General features: G+C 47.7%; 1 protein-coding gene across 2 annotated transcripts in view; it reads left to right on the top strand.

Moving 5' to 3' along the window:
• The window catches only part of TSEN54 (tRNA splicing endonuclease subunit 54), a 46854-nt gene that overhangs the window by 12755 nt on the left and 15694 nt on the right, over positions 1-18405 (top strand). For both annotated transcript variants that reach the window (XM_040331611.1, XM_040331610.1), the window contains 2 exons: positions 10322-10420; positions 10563-10615. In XM_040331611.1, the coding sequence (XP_040187545.1) occupies positions 10322-10420; positions 10563-10615 (152 nt within the window). The remainder of the gene's footprint in view (positions 1-10321; positions 10421-10562; positions 10616-18405) is intronic.

Genomic DNA, 18405 nt, shown 5'->3' on the forward strand with positions numbered 1-18405 from the left:
CAGCCACTGTTCCCATCAAATGAACACATTTAATGTTATCCTATGTGTCCATGCACACATTCTTTTTTTTTTTTTGCGTTTTAAAACAGTTGGGTTTAGGCTCGTTTTTTCAGAAGCAAAATTTTGGGTTCAGACACAAAAGTTTTCGCGTTTCAGACGCAAATCGCGGCAAATCGCTGCTAAACGCGGTACCGGCGTTTTGCCGCGATTTCGTTTATAGGCGTTTTTAAAGGTGACCTATTTTTTTACATTAGAAATCTCAAAAATGATGGCAAATTATGAAAAACCATAAAAAAAACATTAAAAAATGTAATTGCTTGCATTGCATTGTGGACAATCCACAACTTGTGGCAGGTGACGTGGCCAGGTGATTTGGCAAGTGGATAATCCACTTGTGGCAGGTGACGTGACAAGTGGACAATCCACAACTTGTGGCAGGTGTCGTGGTCAGGTGACGTGGCAAGTGGACAATCCACAACTTGTGGCAGGTGACGTGGCAGGTGACGTGGCCAGGTGATGTGGCAGGTGACGTGGCAGGTGATGTGGCCAGGTGACATGGCAAGTGGACAATCCACAACTTGTGGCAGGTGACGTGGCCAGGTGACGTGGCCAGTGGACAATCCACAACTTGTGGCAGGTGACGTGGCCAGGTGACGTGGCCAGTGGACAATCCACAACTTGTGGCAGGTGGCGTGGCCAGGTGACATGGCAGATGACGTGGCAAGTGGACAATCCACAACTTGTGGCAGGTGACGTGGCCAGTGGACAATCCACAACTTGTGGCAGGTGGCGTGGCCAGGTGACATGGCAGATGACGTGGCAAGTGGACAATACACAACTTGAGGCAGGTGACGTGGCAAGTGGACAATCCACAACTTGTGGCAGGTGACGTGGCCAGTGAACATTCCACAACTTGTGGCAGGTGACGTGGCCAGGTGATGTGGCAGGTGACGTGGCCAGTGGACAATCCACAACTTGTGGCAGGTGACGTGGCCAGTGGACAATCCAAAACTTGTGGCAGGTGGCGTGGCCAGGTGACATGGCAGATGACATGGCAAGTGGACAATACACAACTTGAAGCAGGTGACGTGGCAAGTGGACAATCCACAACTTGTGGTAAGTGACGTGGCCAGGTGATGTGGCAGGTGACGTGGCCAGGTCACGTGGCCAGTGGACAATCCACAACTTGTGGCAATTGACATGGCCAGTTGACGTGGCAGGTGACGTGGCCAGTGGACAATCCACAACTTGTGGTAAGTGACGTGGCCAGGTGACGTGGCCAGGTGACGTGGCCAGTGGACAATCCACAACTTGTGGCAATTGACGTGGCCAGTTGACGTGGCAGGTGACATGGCCAGTTGACGTGGCAGGTGACGTGGCCAGGTGATGTGGCAGGTGATGTGGCCAGGTGACATGGCAAGTGGACAATCCACAACTTGTGGCAGGTGACGTGGCCAGGTGACGTGGCCAGTGGACAATCCACAACTTGTGGCAGGTGACGTGGCCAGGTGACGTGGCAAGTGGACAATCCACAACTTGTGGCAGGTGACATGACCAGTGGACATTCCACAACTTGTGGCAGGTGACGTGGCCAGGTGATGTGGCAGGTGACGTGGCCAGGTGACATGGCAAGTGGACAATCCACAACTTGTGGCAGGTGACGTGGCCAGTGGACAATCCACAACTTGTGGCAGGTGGCGTGGCCAGGTGACATGGCAGATGGCGTGGCAAGTGGACAATACACAACTTGAGGCAGGTGACGTGGCAAGTGGACAATCCACAACTTGTGGCAGGTGACGTGGCCAGTTGACGTGGCAGGTGACGTGGCCAGTGGACATTCCACAACTTGTGGCAGGTGACGTGGCCAGTTGACGTGGCCAGGTGACGTGGCCAGGTGACGTGGCCAGGTGACGTGGCAGGTGACGTGGCCAGGTGACATGGCAAGTGGACAATCCACAACTTGTGGCAGGTGGCGTGGCCAGGTGACATGGCAGATGACATGGCACGTGGACAATACACAACTTGAAGCAGGTGACGTGGCAAGTGGACAATCCACAACTTGTGGTAAGTGACGTGGCCAGGTGATGTGGCCAGGTCACGTGGCCAGTGGACAATCCACAACTTGTGGCAATTGACGTGGCCAGTTGACATGGCAGGTGACGTGGCCAGTGGACAAGCCACAACTTGTGGCAGGTGACATGGCCAGGTGACGTGGCAGGTTATGTGGCCAGGTGACGTGGCAAGTGGACAATCCACAACTTGTGGCAAGTAACGTGGCCAGGTGACATGGCAGGTGACGTCGCCAGGTGACGTGGCCAGTGGACAATCCACAACTTGTGGCAGGTGACGTGGCCAGGTGATTTGGCAAGTGCATAATCCACTTGTGGCAAGTGACGTGGCAAGTGGACAATCCACAACTTGTGGCAGGTGTCGTGGTCAGGTGACGTGGCAAGTGGACAATACACAACTTGTGGCAGGTGACGTGGCCAGTTGACGTGGCCAGTGGACAATCCACAACTTGTGGCAGGTGATGTGGCCAGGTGATGTGCCAGGTGATGTGGCAGGTGATGTGGCCAGGTGACGTGGCAGGTGACGTGACCAGGTGACATGGCAAGTGGACAATACACAACTTGTTGCCAGGTGACATGGCAGGTGACGTGGCCAGTGGACAATCCACAACTTGTGGCAGGTGGCGCACTCGGCCAGCTCAGTGGCCTTTTTGCAGGACATTAGAGCAGCCCAGGGGGCAAATGCATTCTTGCAACCCAGCTCAGTCCACCCCAAGGGCCTTGGTACACCTCTGGGTAGAAGTGACATGCGGGCCGCCGAGGGCCGCGATCGGCCCCGCGGGCCGCCAAGGGCCATTCGCGGGCCGCTACCGGCCCGCGGGCCGCCGCGGCCCACCGGGCATATGCCCGGTATGCCCTATGGCCAGTCCGGGCCTGCCCTCAACCTTATAAACACAATTTGTAAGTAACTGTATAATAGTATTCCCAGTATTGTTATTTGTTTTTTATTATTCTTATTAATTTTAATTTTATTACGTATGTTTTTTTTTTGGTCTGTGTAACTTCTGCATACTTTCAGCTATTAAGACCAATCAACGTTTTTAAAATGTTCAGCTCTTTCAGCTAATGATGGGACTTCTTCAACTTTTTTTCTACTATTTATACTTTTTTAAAACATTAAGCTTTTAGACACCTTTTTCTCCCAAGCGTCTTCCAGGACAGCCCATGAGACCTAGGGCTCCTCCTACCAGGACAGGTAACGCGTTACCCCCACCAGATAAAAGGGCGGTCCTCCAGGCCCCATGTCAGTATTGGTGTTTCCTCAAAATCGGGGGGGTAACATGTTTTCTGGAACCTGGTCCCCTAGGTCTCATGAGCAGGGGCTCTAATTGCCGTTTGAGGGGTATTTTTTTGACTAACCCTGCCTGTAGCAGTGTCTCCGCTGGGGAGGTTGGATGGAACTGCTGTCCCTTGTTCTCTGTGCCTGGGGAGAGCCAGGACCGGGGTGGCGTCGGGCCCTTAGCGTTGGTCGCAGTGCGGCAGGTGGCATTCTTTTCCTGCACACAGCGTGGCTGGTTTGTGCAGGGCAACGAGGAAGTCACAGCGCTTGTAAGGGCGGAGCTTCTGCGCTCCAAGCTGGCCCACAGGAAGATCCGGCGAGGGTCACTTCCGGGTCGCGTGACGTCATCATTGGGCGCCGGAGACGCTGGTTCCTGTCTCCATAAATGGCGCGAACGGGGGCTGGATGGCTGCAATACCTACTCAGGCAGCAGATGCGGTCTCCAACATCAGCACCTCTCAGGTAAACCTGGAGTGTTTTTTATCTGTCACTCTCTTGCTATCCTGGTGAGTGTTTTACCACCCCCTCCCAATCATAGGATTTTGGTGTTAGGGGACACATTTTCTTTCCTCCTGCACGTGGTGTGATGGAGTGTTTTGTGTTTTTTTATTTTTATTTGGGTCATTTGTTTTGTTTTACAGGCCAAGACCCAGGACAAGTCCCAAGCGCAGCCACATAAGAGAAAATGTGCGGTTTGCGGAAACAAACTGAGCACCACTTGGTGCAAAACAGTTTGCCGCACATGTATAGATGGTTTGGTGAGGGATGACTCAGTAGCTTCCTGTCAAAAAATGCTGACTTCGGTCACAGATGAGCTTACTTCTACTTTTAGCTCTTTTAAGGATCTAATTGACAAATTTCAGGCTCCCCCACAGGGTACACCCTCAAAAAGAAAAGCTCTGAGGCTGAAGCCAGATCTACCCGTTCTTCTCCAGAAGAATCAGGGTCAGATACAGGGCCCAGGGATAGAGAATACGCTAGGGGCTCAAGGTTTAAGGTGTCTTTGGAAGACATGGATAACTTATTAAATCTATACAACTCTTGAAATGGAGGAGGAGGAGGTACAATTGTCTAAACATGACCTTATGTACAAAGGTTTGCACAAAAAGAAACCTAAAGTCTTTCCAGTGCACAGTTCCCTCCTTGATACTATCAAGCTGGAGTGGGAAAATCCAGAGAGAAAACCTTTATTTTCTGGTAACCTAAAAAGGTTTCCTTTTGATGAGGATGCAGCGCAGCCGTGGAACAAAAACCCAAACTTAGATGCTCCTCTTTCAAAGGTTTACAAAAAATCGGACCTGGCGTTTGATGATATGGGCACGCTTAAGGACCCGATGGACAAGAAAGGAGATATCCTCCTTCACAGAGCCTGGGATTCAGCTATTGGGAATCTTAAACCGGCTCTGGCCTCCACTTGTGTAGCCAGAAATTTGGAAGAATGGCTAACACAAATACAAACTCATCTGTTGGCAGGTACTTCTAGGGAGGAGATTTTAAAATCTTTTCCTCTCCTTTTTAGTGCCGTGGGTTTTTTAGCTGATTCTTCCTCATAGTCGGTAAGAATGACAGCCAGGACTTCAGCTTTAGTGAACTCAGCCAGAAGAAGCCTTTGGCTTAAAACCTGGTCAGGTGATGCAGCCTCTAAATTACGCCTATGTGGGCTTCCCCTAACAGGGGATCATCTTTTTGGCCCAGGTCTGCAGGAAGCACTGGAACGTACGGCCGATAGAAAAAAGGCCTTTCCAGAAAACAAGAAAAAGCAGACGGGTAGAAAAAAAATTTGTGGCCAAAGCAGGCAGCAAGGTCCTAGAGAGGACAACAAGCCCAAGAAACATTGGGCCGGGCACAAGGGCAGAGGTAGAGGGTTTTTTTTGTTTAACACACCTCAACAGCCCGCCAAGCCACAGTGACCAGCATCTTCCAGTGGGAGATAGATTGAGGGCCTTTCTCCCACAGTGGGCAGCAGTGACCTCAAGTCCCTTCATCCTGGATCTAGTAGCAAATGGGTACAGGCTGGAATTCTCCTGCCAACCACCAGAGCGACTATTGATCACCTCCCCTCCCAAAGATCGGGAAAAAGCGAGGACTCTGGGTCTCCAAATAGGAGACTTGCTAGATCAAAGTCCTGATTCCTGTTCCCAGCTCGGATCAGAGCAAAGGGTTTTATTCCCTTATTTTTGTCATAAGAAAGCCGTCAGGAAAGTATCGGCTTATTCTGAATCTTCGGTCTCTAAACCGATCGATCAAGGAACAAGCACTTCCGTATGGAAACAGTGTTCTCAATCAAAAGCCTGCTTTACCCAAACATGGCCACTTTGGACTTAAGGGATGCTTATCTGCATGTCCTGATCCATCCAGCATTCCAAAGATTCTTGAGAATAGCACAAAACACAAAAGTGTTGGGGGAGGCGCTGGCTCCGCTAAGGTTAAAGGCGATAACTATCATCCCTTACCTGGACGACCTCCTAATAGTGGCAGAGTCTTACCAAAAATTTCTAACAGATCTCCAGACTGTAAAGGACTTCCTTCAATCCCTAGGCTGGTTGATAAACAGAGAGAAGTCTTCCCTAAATGCGGCCCAGAAGGTGAAGTATCTGGGCTACGATTTTTGCTCAGTAGACCAAAAAGGTTTTCTCCCAGAGGAGAAGGTCTCAAAGATGGTGCAAGCGGTTTCAGCTTTACAGACCAATCAGTTGGTTTCGCTGAGGAAAGTTTCAAGGACAGTAGGTCTGATGACCTTGTATTTCCCTGCAGTACCATGGGCAAGATTCCATCAAAGACCATGACAGATTTTTCTTCTGAAAAACTGGGATGGAGACGCGAGGTCTCTGGAGTCATGAGTTCTATTACCTACCAAGGTAAAAAGAAGCTTATGGTGGTGGAGGACAAAGCTTTACCTAACAAGAGGCCTGTCATGGTCCATTCCTGTATCCCAGAGGATCACATTGGATGCGAGTTCCTGGGATGGGGAGCACACCTCAGCGACAGTCGCACAGGGAAGTTGGTCCTTGAGGGAAGCAAGAGCTTCATCGAACCAGAGGGAGCTTCTAGCAGTTCAGAGAGCCCTGCAGGTTTTTCAGTCAGAAATCAGGGGTCAGAATCTCCAGATCCTATCCGACAACATTGCGACCGTTGCGCACCTCAACAAACGGGGAGGCACGAGGAGTCTGATTTTTCAATCGATTGCCCAGGAAATTTTGTCATGGGCAGAAGAGAATCTAGCCTCAATTACAGCAGTGCACCTGAAGGGGATGCAAAACTGTCTGGCAGACTATCTCAGTCGCCACAGGGTGGAGCGAGACAATTGGTTGCTTCATCCAGAAGTATTTGCGGAGATCACCGACAAATGGGGTTGTCCCGAAGCAGATCTGTTCGCAAATCAGGACAAGCGCAAGACAGAGGAGTTCTTTTCTCTAAACCCAGCAGATCAATCACTGGGGATCGATGCCTTGGCGAATCCGTGGCCATTCGACCTCTGCTACGCCTTCCCACCGGTCAGGCTTATTCCGGACATGCTTTGGAAGTTTCTCCTAGATGAAACAGATCTTATTCTGATCGCCCCCTTTTGGCCCAAGAGGCCATGTTTTTCCCTACTACGGACTCTGGTCTCAGAGCCTCCACTGAGGCTTCAGAAGAGAGAGGACTTGCTATCGCAAGGTCCAGTCTCACACCCACAGGTGGTTTACTTAAACTTGATGGCTTGGTATCTGAAGAAAAGATACTTGATGGCTCAAGGGTTTTCTGATAAAGTAATCAAGACTCTGGTGAATTGCAAAAAAACAGTCACTAGAGCCATATATTCCAAAGTTTGGAAAAAGTTTAATTCATGGTTGTCTGAAAACCAAAGATCAACGCATGACGTTCCTTCTATTTTGGATTTTTTTTTCAAGAGGGTGTCGACAAGGGTACAGGTGGCAGCTATCAGTGTTTTCCTCCAGTTTTCTCTTTTTGAACGGTAGCAAGAATCTTCAAATCCATTTCTAGGGCCAGGCCAGTAGTGGTAAGAAGTTGTCCAACTTGGGACCTGTCCCTGGTAATTCAAACTCTGGTAGTTTCCTTTTGAGCCCTTAGAGGATATTTCTATTAAATTACTTACTTTTAAAACTATTTTTTTAGTAGCAATTACCTCAGCTCGTAGAGTAAGTGAGTTACAGGCCTTATCAGTAAGGGAGCCATTCTTCACGATTTTTGAGGATCGAGTTGTTTTAAAAACAGATCCAGTTTTTTTGCCTAAGGTGGTCAGTGCATTCCACAGATCGCAGGACATTGTACTGCCATCCTTTTGTAGTACTGCCATCCTTTTGTGGTCGAAAGGTCCTTCAGGCAGTTGTCCCACCCTAGACTGGTAAGTTCTGGCTCATCGTCTCATGGGCTGTCCTGGAAGACGCTTGGGAGAAAAGCTGAGTTAGACTTACTGATAACTCCTTTTCTGAGAGTCTTCCAGGACAGCCGAAGTCCCACCCTGTTTTGTATGGAAGTTATGTGTTTTATGCATGTTTTTCAGGGAAGTCCTACGGTTCTCTAGAAGACTGACATGGGGCCTGGAGGACCGCCCTTTTATCTGGTGGGGGTAACGTGTTTCCTGTCCTGGTAGGAGGAGCCCTAGGTCTCATGGGCTGTCCTGGAAGACTCTCAGAAAAGGAGTTACCGGTAAGTCTAACTCAGCTTTTTTTTAACATTGAAGTCAAAGAGAGCATGCTTCAAATCCTTAAAATCTTCTCCGCTACCAAAAGTTTCAGCTCCTTCATACTTTCACCTACAGACACCAAACAAACATTAAAATGTTCACAAAATATTCAGCTATCCGGCTATATCTTTTTAGTGATATCTTTTTACAGTTTTTGTGAAAAAGCTGTTCAAGTTTAGTGATCATTTCAGGAAATGTTATCGATTTTTAGAGAGTGTCTATGGCCTGGGTGCTCAACCTGCGGCCATCCAGCTGTTGCAGAACTACAAGTCCCATGAGGCACTACAAGTTGCTGACAGTTATTAGCATGACTCAGAAAGGCAGAGGTGTGATGGGACTTGTAGTTCCTCAACAGCTGGAGGGCCACAGGTTGAGCATCCGTGGTCTATGGGGTTGCTTAGAGTGGATGATGTCATCGCTACAGCACCGAGCTTTGAAAAAATTATCTTTGTTCCTTTTCAATAAATCGCTCTCACGCCCACAAGATCTACTTGTCATACACAATTTATACATCAAAACGTAAGTATTTTTGTCTAGTTTCAGGCAATATGCCCAGTCTCCAAAGGGAGGGGATCATGCTTTGCCTTAGTATGTCACAGTACATGTTGGTTTTTTATAGTTCCCTCAATGAACTGTAGCTCCCCAGTGCCAGAAGCACTCATACACTGACACTCCCACCACACTCTGACCATGACACTCCCACCACCATGTTTGACTGTAGGCAAGACACACTTGTCTTTGTACTCCTCACCTGGTTGCCGCCACACACGCTTGACACCATCTGAACCAAATAAGTTTATCTTGGTCTCATCAGACTACAGGACATGGTTCCGGTAATCCATGTCCTTAGTCTGCTTGTCTTCAGCAAACTGTTTGCGGGCTTTCTTGTGCATCATCTTTAGAAGAGGCTTCCTTCTGGGATGACAGCCATGCAGACCAATTTGATTCAGTGTACAGTTTATAATCTGAGCACTGATGGGCTGACCCCCCCACCCCTTCAACCTCTACAGCACTCATATGTCTATTTTCCAAAGACAACCTCTGGATATGACGCTGAGCATGTGCACTCAACTTCTTTGGTTGACCATGGCGAGGCCTGTTCTGAGTGGAACCTGTCCTGTTAAACCGCTGTATGGTCTTGGCCACCGTGCTGCAGCTTAGTTTCAGGGTCATGGCATTCTTCTTATAGCTTATATGTCTTATATATTTAAAGGGTCATTAAAGGGAAAAAAGAATAGTGTAATGATTCTGTTAAAAAAACGAGTAAATGCCTATTAAATTCCTTCATCTATATCACCTCCGGCATTCTAGTTTCTGTTCTCTCATTCACTTCCTGGTTTGCATCGCTCGTTCATGTAAGAACTACATTTCCCAGTATGAATTGCGGCACGCCCAGTAATTCACACCTCTTTGAAGTCTCTAACACGTAGAGAGCGTTCTGCCACACAGATGTAGTTCCCAGGAGGGGGTGAGCACGTTACTGACCACCGCAGTAAAGCCTCCCTTCATGGTGGTCCGTAAAATCAGACAAGCAGGAAGTGAACAGAACCGAGAAGAAATAGAGCAATTTCTGAGAAAAAACGAACAATGAGGAAGTGAAAAGAGGAATGTCTGCAGGTAAAGGATGCTTATTATGAAAAAAATGTTTTTCCTTTACAACCCCTTTAACACACCTGAGATCTTGTAACACTAACGACTCACATGACACCGGGGAGGAAAAATGGCTAATTGTGCCCAATTTGGACATTTTCTCTTAGGGGTGTTGCCAGCAGTTTAGACATTAATGTGTGTTGAGTTATTTTGAGGGGACAGCAAATTTACATTGTTATACAAGCTGTACACTCACTACTTTACATGGTAGCAAAGTCTAATTTTTTCAGTGTTGTCACATGAAAAGATATAATAAAATATTTACAAACATGTGAGGGGTGCACTCACTTTTGCGAGATACTGTGTGTGTGTGTGTGTGTGTGTGTGTATATGTATATATGTGTATGTGTGTGTGTATATATATATATATATATATATATATATATATATATATAATGTGTGTGTGTGTGTTATTCCAGAATGATCTTCAACATAGATTTCTGTTAGTCTATAGATCTAGGTTCTATGTTGACATATATTTTTGCTTTCTCATTTACCCAGCTTGGGAAATACCAGGTTTAGGTTTTGGTAATACCAAACAATGACATGTTTGCTTTTATTTGCTAGCCTGCCATGCATTATAAATGATCCTTTTTTTTTTTATATGTAATTTTAAGTGTTCTTGTCTCTGTTTAGGGCACAATCCAGCTTTTCTATAGGGATCTAGCACTGTCTGTCCAGGAGGCCTATGAGAAACTACTTTCAGCTGGTTCAATCCCCTTGCCATACTACCAGGTACTAACTTGATCTCATTCTGTTTGTAAAGACTTCTCATTCTAGTCTTTCATTTACAGAACAATAGAATCATTATTGATCCAGGTGTTTTTTGGCTGAATTCAGCTTTTACTTCATTGTCTGTGTATGGTTTGTTCCGCAGGTTTATAGCCATTTGAAGAGACTGGGCTACATTGTCACACGCTTTAACCCAAGGTAAAGGTGTCCTTTTTATTTAGTTTTATCTCTGGGTAAGAAAACATCTAACAACAAGGACAATTCTTGATCATACGGTTTTCCTCTCTCCCTGCAATTTATTGCAGCTTTGTAAATCACCGCAGTCTATATACATTGTAATTATCCAGGATAATCTGAGTACACATAATGTAGGAAATTAACCAAACTTCCTGCACTATTATAAGGTTAGGAGATTATTGCTCCTAATTAACAAAGGGGCAGTTCTAAATTTAGAAGATTTGTGCTTGTACAACTCTTTTGTTAATTCCCTTCATTGTATGTAAACCATGATAGTAATCAACAGTGCAGCATTGAGCATTCCTTAGCAAATTGTGGATTCCTGTTACATTTTTACTTTCAATAAGTTTTTATTAATATTTCAGTTAGGATTACAGTCATCATATATACTTTTCAAAAATAGATATGGCCCCTAGGAGCAATACTTAGCAGACTGCTAAGAAATCTTGAAACAGTAAATACAACAAAATAAAATAATTCCTGGGGGAAAGAACAGAGGAAATATTGATTGCCCGGTAGGCTAAATAAAGTTGAAATAGTTGCTACCCTCAGGACCTAAGAAGGTCAATCCAAGTAAACTTTGGCTCGGATTCGAGGGCAACTCGGAGTCCAGACCCTCAGCACCCCACTTGGGAACCTGCTGTGCTAAGGGAAGGGTCCCCGGCCCCCGTTCCTCGCCATCCCCCCCCACCACTCTCACTAATGTGGGCGGGTCCTGTTACATTTTTATGAGGTTTTCTACCTTGAATAGAGTCTAAAACGGAAACGTTGAGTGAATGGTGAATGCCCCTATCTTTTCTTAGGGAGATATACTCTCTTTGACTTGCCTAGTCCCCAATTCACTGGGGATAAAAGTGCTACCAGAACTGGAATAGAGAGGCAATCTTCCAATATTCTGGTGATTGCTGTTTAGGAAGGGATTTCTCTCACTTTGGAGAAATTTTCTCTCACTTCCTGTTGTGTCTACAGAACAAGAAATGAGGGGAAATTGCCTCAATGGGGCACAGATCGAAAAATAAACAATGAAACATGACGGTGACGGTGCCCTACTCTATCCAAAATGAAAAGAAAAGGTTTGACTTCAAAAATGAAAAGGGAAAAAAGGGTCACACAACCAAGCTCATTCTTTTCATCTTGCCCTGCACTAGCCTGTAGGGTGAGCCAGCACATAACCATAGTAACACACATTCAATTGGCAGCATTGCTAATCAGTGTATTATGATAAATGTCAAAATACAATTAAACAGCGTGGAGGATTCCTCCATCCACCTCATTTATGTGGATGAGGAAATCTATTCATTTTTTTACATTGGCCCACTGGCTAATTGAAAACAAAATGATACTTTTATGGCCAGCTTAAAGCGGAGCTCCAGCCCCCTCACCAAAAAATATTAGTCAGCAGCTACGTATACTGTGGCTGCTGACTTTTAATATTAGGACACTGGCAGCGGGGGGAAACAAGAGGGGGCCAAACTCCCGATGGACCTCGCCACAGTGAGGTCACACGGGAGTGGGGACAGGTACCTGTCAAAAACATGTAACCGCTCCCCCCGAAAGCTGCCATATGTGGCACTGGAGAGGGGGAGGAAGCAAACAAGTAACGTTTCCCCCTTTGAGGCCTTGTACACACGACCGAACATGTCTGCTGAAACTGGTCCACAGACCAGTTTCAGCGGACAGATCCGACCGTGTGTACAGCCTAGCAGACAGTTTTCCAGTAGACAAAAGTTTTAAAGCATTCTTTAAAACTTGTCGGCTTGAAACCCGTCCGTCCGACATGTCCGCTGGTTAGTACACCTAACCAGTGGACAGAAATCTCCCGCATGCGTCGAATAGATTTGACGCATGCGTGGAAGTATTTCTTTATCGTACATCACGGGACACAGAGCGGCATATTCATTACTATATGGGTTATATGGAGTACCTTCAGGTGTTGACACTGGCAATCTTCAAACAGGAAATGCCCCTCCCTATATAACCCCCTCCCATAGGAGGAGTACCTCAGTTTTTACGCCAGTGTCTTAGGTGTTAGTCATGGTTTAGCTTGCCTCCGCATCCTTGGGATTAGGTGAGCTAACCGGTTCTGTCCAAAAAAGCCTCAGCGCTAAAGTGGTCAGTAACCGGACCCCAAACCCTTGGGGTATAGCCCATAATGCTTTTCTTTTTAGAGAGCTGGACCCTGGGCCCAGAACTTAGAAACCTTTGGGTGCCTAATGTTTCTGTTGCCAGAGTGCTATATGGGCCCAGGACAGTGGATCCTTCATAGGAACCCAGGGCCTGAAGGTCTAGACATCCCCACCGAGATGGGGGAAGATTGGGCCTCTTGCTTGGCAAAGTCCTGCGGCATGGAGCAGGTAAGTGAGGGGAAAACTTGCGGAACTTGGTTCTTAGCAGGTTTTTTCTGGGGGGTCACAGGGGACATGCCTAAAGTTATGCACTGCATCTGGCAAACTAGTCACATATCATAAAGATAGGATGGCTCTATATGTATATTCCCCATAAGATGTGACCTCCCTTGTAGTGTTGGAAAAGCATTGAGTGGGGCCTGTGTGATATAAAGGTATATGTGTGTGTCAGAGAGCTATGCTTACCTGCAAGCCTCCAGGCGATGCTCCATTCAGTCTTCCTCCTCAGAGCCTGCAAAGCAGGCAAAACGCTGACCTCCTCGTGTGTTCCAGGCTGCAGGCTGCAGTTTGCTGGAGCAGAGAGGCTCCCTTCCCCCCCAACCCCCCCCCCCCCCCTGTCGGGAGGGGCATTTCCTGTTTGAGATTGCTGGGGGGGGAAGGGCGGGTCAGTGGCTTAAGGAAGGGGCGGCCCTTCCTTGTTTGTTCCATTCAATACTTTGGAACTAGGGAGGAAAGACCAGAACGGCAAGCACGGGGCGCCGAGGACACACAGTGGCCAGAAAGAATATTGCAGTCTTCAGAAAGACTGTTTTTCAAGCCTAGGAATAGGCTGTTTCTTTTCCATCTCAAAGTTTTTCTTGCAATACTACTCAGGGGGACAGAATGTTTTTTCTTTCCTAGATTTGAAAAAAAGATTTTTTTTTGAAAAAAAAAAAAAAAAAAAAAAAAAGTGTCATCTAGGGGAGAGGAAGCATTTTTTTTTTATCCCCCAAACAGGTGTTTGGGCATTTAACTATTTATAAGTCCCAGGTACCAATAAGTAGCAGGTGTACCTCGGTATTGTACCATGGCATCAAAAAACAATGGTACAAGAGGTGGGGATTCCCCCAGAGAGTCTGAGGCCTCGGACAAAGCTATGCCGCTGCTTTCCCCACAGGGAGCCTTGGGGCCATCGGGATCTGGGGCTGGAGCTGACGCGAGTCAGTCCAACCCTAAGATGGTCACGGAGAAGGTATTACTCACCTCTTTAAAAGAGATGCAGAAAAGCATGGGAAAAATGATAGCCGCAGCTATGCGGGGCAGTAAGCGGAATAGATCTCCGTCGCCCGAGCGCGGACCCTCAGAGGAGGAGGTCCTTTCCTCAGGGGAATTGGACGACCTCTTGGACAAGGACCAAGTAGGTTCAGGGATCGAGGATCCGGATACAGAGGAGTCTGGGGCAGTCTCCCTGAGGGAGAGCTGGTGGATTCAAGGATTGTCGGACTTGGTCCATAAGGCATTCAACTTGCCAGTACCAGATCTCCAGGTATCGACGGTTTCAGCTTTGGGCTCACTGAGGGCGCCTCAAAGCAATGCTGTGTTTCCGATCCATCCCCTATTAGAGGGAGTTTTGTTCCAAGATTGGAACAAGCCAGATAAGATCTTCTTACCACCTAAAAGATTCTCTGTCCTATATCCTATGGAAGATACATTTTCCAAAAGATGGGCTACTCCTGCAGTGGACGCAGCCATCTCATGTGTTAACAAATCGTTAACATGCCCTGTAGAAAGCATACAGGTGTTCAAGGATCCAGTTGATAAGCGCTTGGAAGCACTACTTAAGAACTCCTTCACTACTGCAGGGGCAGTAGTACAGCCAGCTGTGGCTGCGATTGGGGTTGCTCAAGCATTATCGGATCAATTTAAGCAGATGCTTAAACTTATTCCTGCCCAGCAGGCAGAAGAATTTTCGGATGTCCCTAAAGCCATTTGTTTTACGGTAGACGCAATCAAGGATTCTATCCAGCAAGCGTCACGTTTATCGTTATCCCTTATCCATATGAGAAGACTCTTATGGTTAAAAAGCTGGGAGGCCGAGCCCCCATGCAAGAAGCTCCTGGTAGGGTTCCCCTTCCATGGAGGACGACTCTTCGGAGAAGACCTAGATAAATACATTCAGACCATTTCAAACGGCAAGAGTACTCTCTTGCCAACTAAGAAGAAGGTTCAGGGGCCTGCGTTTAAACGACAGTATTCCCCTGGGCAGGGGCCCTCTAATACTAAGCAGTATCGACGGCCTCCTGCAAAAGCAAGCTTCGGCTTCAACAGCAGATCACAAGGACAGGCTGTTAGAGGCAAAAGGCAGTGGTTTCACAAACCAGCAAAACCAGCCCCCAAGCCAACCTTATGAAGGGGCGCCCCCACCCACGAAGGTGGGGGGAAGGCTGCGACTCTTTTCAGAGATTTGGGAAGCCAGCATTCCCGACGAGTGGGTACGGTCTTCCGTGGCCACAGGCTACAAACTAGATTTCCTAAAGTTTCCTCCTCCTCATTTCCAGGAGTCGAGGATTCCAAACGATCCGGAGAAGGGAGCCGCATTAAGATCGGCATTAGATCATCTACTTTCCCAGGAAGTAATAGTAGAGGTACCAGTCCTGGAACAGGGGCTAGGTTTCTACTCCAACCTATTCATCATCCCGAAGTCCAATGGAGATGTCAGGCCAATTTTGGACCTAAAGATGGTAAATACATACCTAAAGATCCGCTCATTTCGGATGGAATCCGTGCGGTCAGCAGCTACCACACTCCAAAAGGACGACTTCATGGCGTCCATAGACATAAAGGATGCCTACCTTCATCTTCCAATTTATCAGCCACATCAAAGATATCTACGCTTCATGGTGGCTTCGCGTCACTTCCAATTCGTGGCGCTTCCCTTCGGGTTGGCTACGGCCCCCCGGGTGTTCACGAAGGTCCTAGCTCCAATCCTAGCCAAACTAAGGATCCAAGGGGTCACGATCCTAGCATACCTGGACGACCTCCTAGTCATAGATCACTCGTCTCCTGGCTTGGAGCGAGCAGTGGCCCTCACGGTCCAATACCTCGAGAGGTTCGGCTGGGTCCTAAATCGAGAAAGGTCAGCTTTCCTGCCCACAAGGCAGTTGGAATATCTCGGCATGAGATTAGACACAGAACAACAAAGAGTGTTTCTACCTCTGAGGAAGGTCAAAGCCATCAAGGAATTAATCCTACTGGTTCTAAGCAAGAAGGAACCGACTATTCGCCTATGTATGAGGTTACTAGGCAAGATGGTGGCCACATTCGAGGCGGTACCATACGCCCAGAGCCACACTCGCATCCTGCAGGCAGCCATCCTGTCAGCATGGAGCAGAAGGCCACAGGCCTTGGATATCCCGTTGCCGCTCTCATCAAGAGTCCGACAAAGTCTGTGTTGGTGGTTAGACCCTCAGAATCTACTGAAGGGGAGGTCTTTCAGCCCAGTGGCTTGGAAGATAGTGACCACAGACGCCAGCCTGACGGGCTGGGGAGCAATTTTGGATGGTTGCACTCGCCAAAGTACTTGGGCAACGCCAGAGAAGCAGTTGCCCATCAACATCTTGGAGCTCAGAGCTGCTCGACTAGCCCTCAGGGCTTGGACGTCAAAATTGCAGGGGTTCCCGGTGAGAATTCAATCAGACAATGCCACGGCCGTGGCATACATAAATCACCAAGGGGGAACCAGGAGTCAAGCCGCTCAGAGAGAGGTGAGCTTGATTCTCCTATGGGCAGAGGCTCATGTGCCCTGCATATCGACAATATTCATTCCAGGAGTGGACAACTTTCAGGCGGACTTCTTAAAGCCGCCAGACTCTATTGCCGGGGGAATGGTCTCTGCATCCACAAACCTTTCAAGCACTCTGCCAAAGATGGGGAGTGCCGGACGTGGATATCATGGCATCGAGACTCAACAAGAAGCTAGACGGGTTCATGTCCCGCTCAAGGGATCCGATGGCCTGCGGAACCGATGCGTTGGTTTACCCTTGGCATCAGTTCAAACTTCTTTATGCGTTTCCCCCGCTCCAGTTACTACCCCGCCTGCTGCGCAGGATCCGGGTGGAGCACATACCAGTCATCCTGGTAGCTCCAGCATGGCCCAGAAGGGCATGGTACTCACTAATCTTAAGGATGGTAGTGGGAGACCCTTGGACTCTTCCTCTACGGCCAGACCTGCTATCGCAAGGTCCGATCCTCCACCCTGCCTTACGGCATCTAAATTTGACGGCCTGGAAGCTGAATCCCTGATTCTCAGGGGTAGAGGTCTGTCTCAGAAAGTAATCTCTACCCTAATCAGAGCCAGGAAACCGGTCTCTAGGGTGATTTATTACAGGGTCTGGAAGGCCTATGTAGGCTGGTGTGAGTCCAAGCGATGGCTTTCTCGCAAATTCACCATTGATAGAGTTTTAAGTTTTCTCCAGCTAGGAGTGGATAAAGGATTGGCATTAAGCACAATCAAAGGACAGATTTCTGCTCTGTCAGTGTGGTTTCAGCGGCCGCTGGCCACCCACTCGCTGGTTAAGACCTTCCTTCAAGGGGTCTTACGTATTAAACCTCCAGTTAAATCCCCGCTTTGCCCGTGGGATTTAAACCTTGTTCTGTCAAGTTTACAGAAACAACCGTTTGAGCCGTTGGCTGAAATTCCTTTGGTTTTACTGACAAGGAAGTTAGTATTTTTGGTCGCCATAGTTTCCGCAAGAAGAGTATCAGAACTGGCGGCCTTATCCTGTAAGGAACCATATCTTATTTTTCACAAGGACAGGGTCGTTCTCCGCCCTCATCCTTCCTTCCTACCGAAGGTTGTATCCAGTTTTCATTTGAACCAGGATTTGGTATTACCATCCTTCTTCCCTAAACCTACTTCCAGAAAGGAAGGGTTGCTGCATACCTTGGATATCGTCAGGGCCATGAAGGCCTATCTTAAAGCTACAAAGAAGATCCGGAAAACAGATGTGCTGTTCATATTACCGGATGGGCCCAAGAAGGGGCAGGCAGCTGCAAAGTCCACCATTTCTAGGTGGATTAAGCAATTAATCACTCAGGCCTACGGCTTGAAAGGGTTGCCTCCTCCAGTATCATTAAAGGCTCATTCTACTAGGGCCATGGGCGCCTCCTGGGCAGCACACCACCAGATCTCTATGGCTCAAGTTTGCAAGGCGGCAACCTGGTCTTCTGTCCACACGTTTACAAAATTCTACCAGTTGGACGTAAGAAGGAATACTGATACTGCCTTCGGGCAGGCAGTGCTGCAGGCTGCAGTTTGAGACCCTCGGATTCCGGGGGCTCCTCTTTTTTGAGTTAAATTTAAAATTTAAGATTATTTTTCTCAACTAAGTTGGATTTATTATGATTTGAGTATTTCTCTAAATTAAATCCTTTTGTCTTGGAGATGTTCTCCCTCCCCTCATTGTGAGCATTGCTTTGGGACATCCCATATAGTAATGAATATGCCGCTCTGTGTCCCGTGATGTACGATAAAGAAAAAGGGATTTTTAATACAGCTTACCTGTAAAATCCTTTTCTTGGAGTACATCACGGGACACAGAGCTCCCACCCCTCTTTTTTGGGGACCATTTTGGGAGGCATACTGCT

The sequence above is a fragment of the Rana temporaria genome, chromosome 12 (assembly GCF_905171775.1).
Source record: "Rana temporaria chromosome 12, aRanTem1.1, whole genome shotgun sequence".
Lineage (NCBI taxonomy): Eukaryota > Metazoa > Chordata > Amphibia > Anura > Ranidae > Rana > Rana temporaria.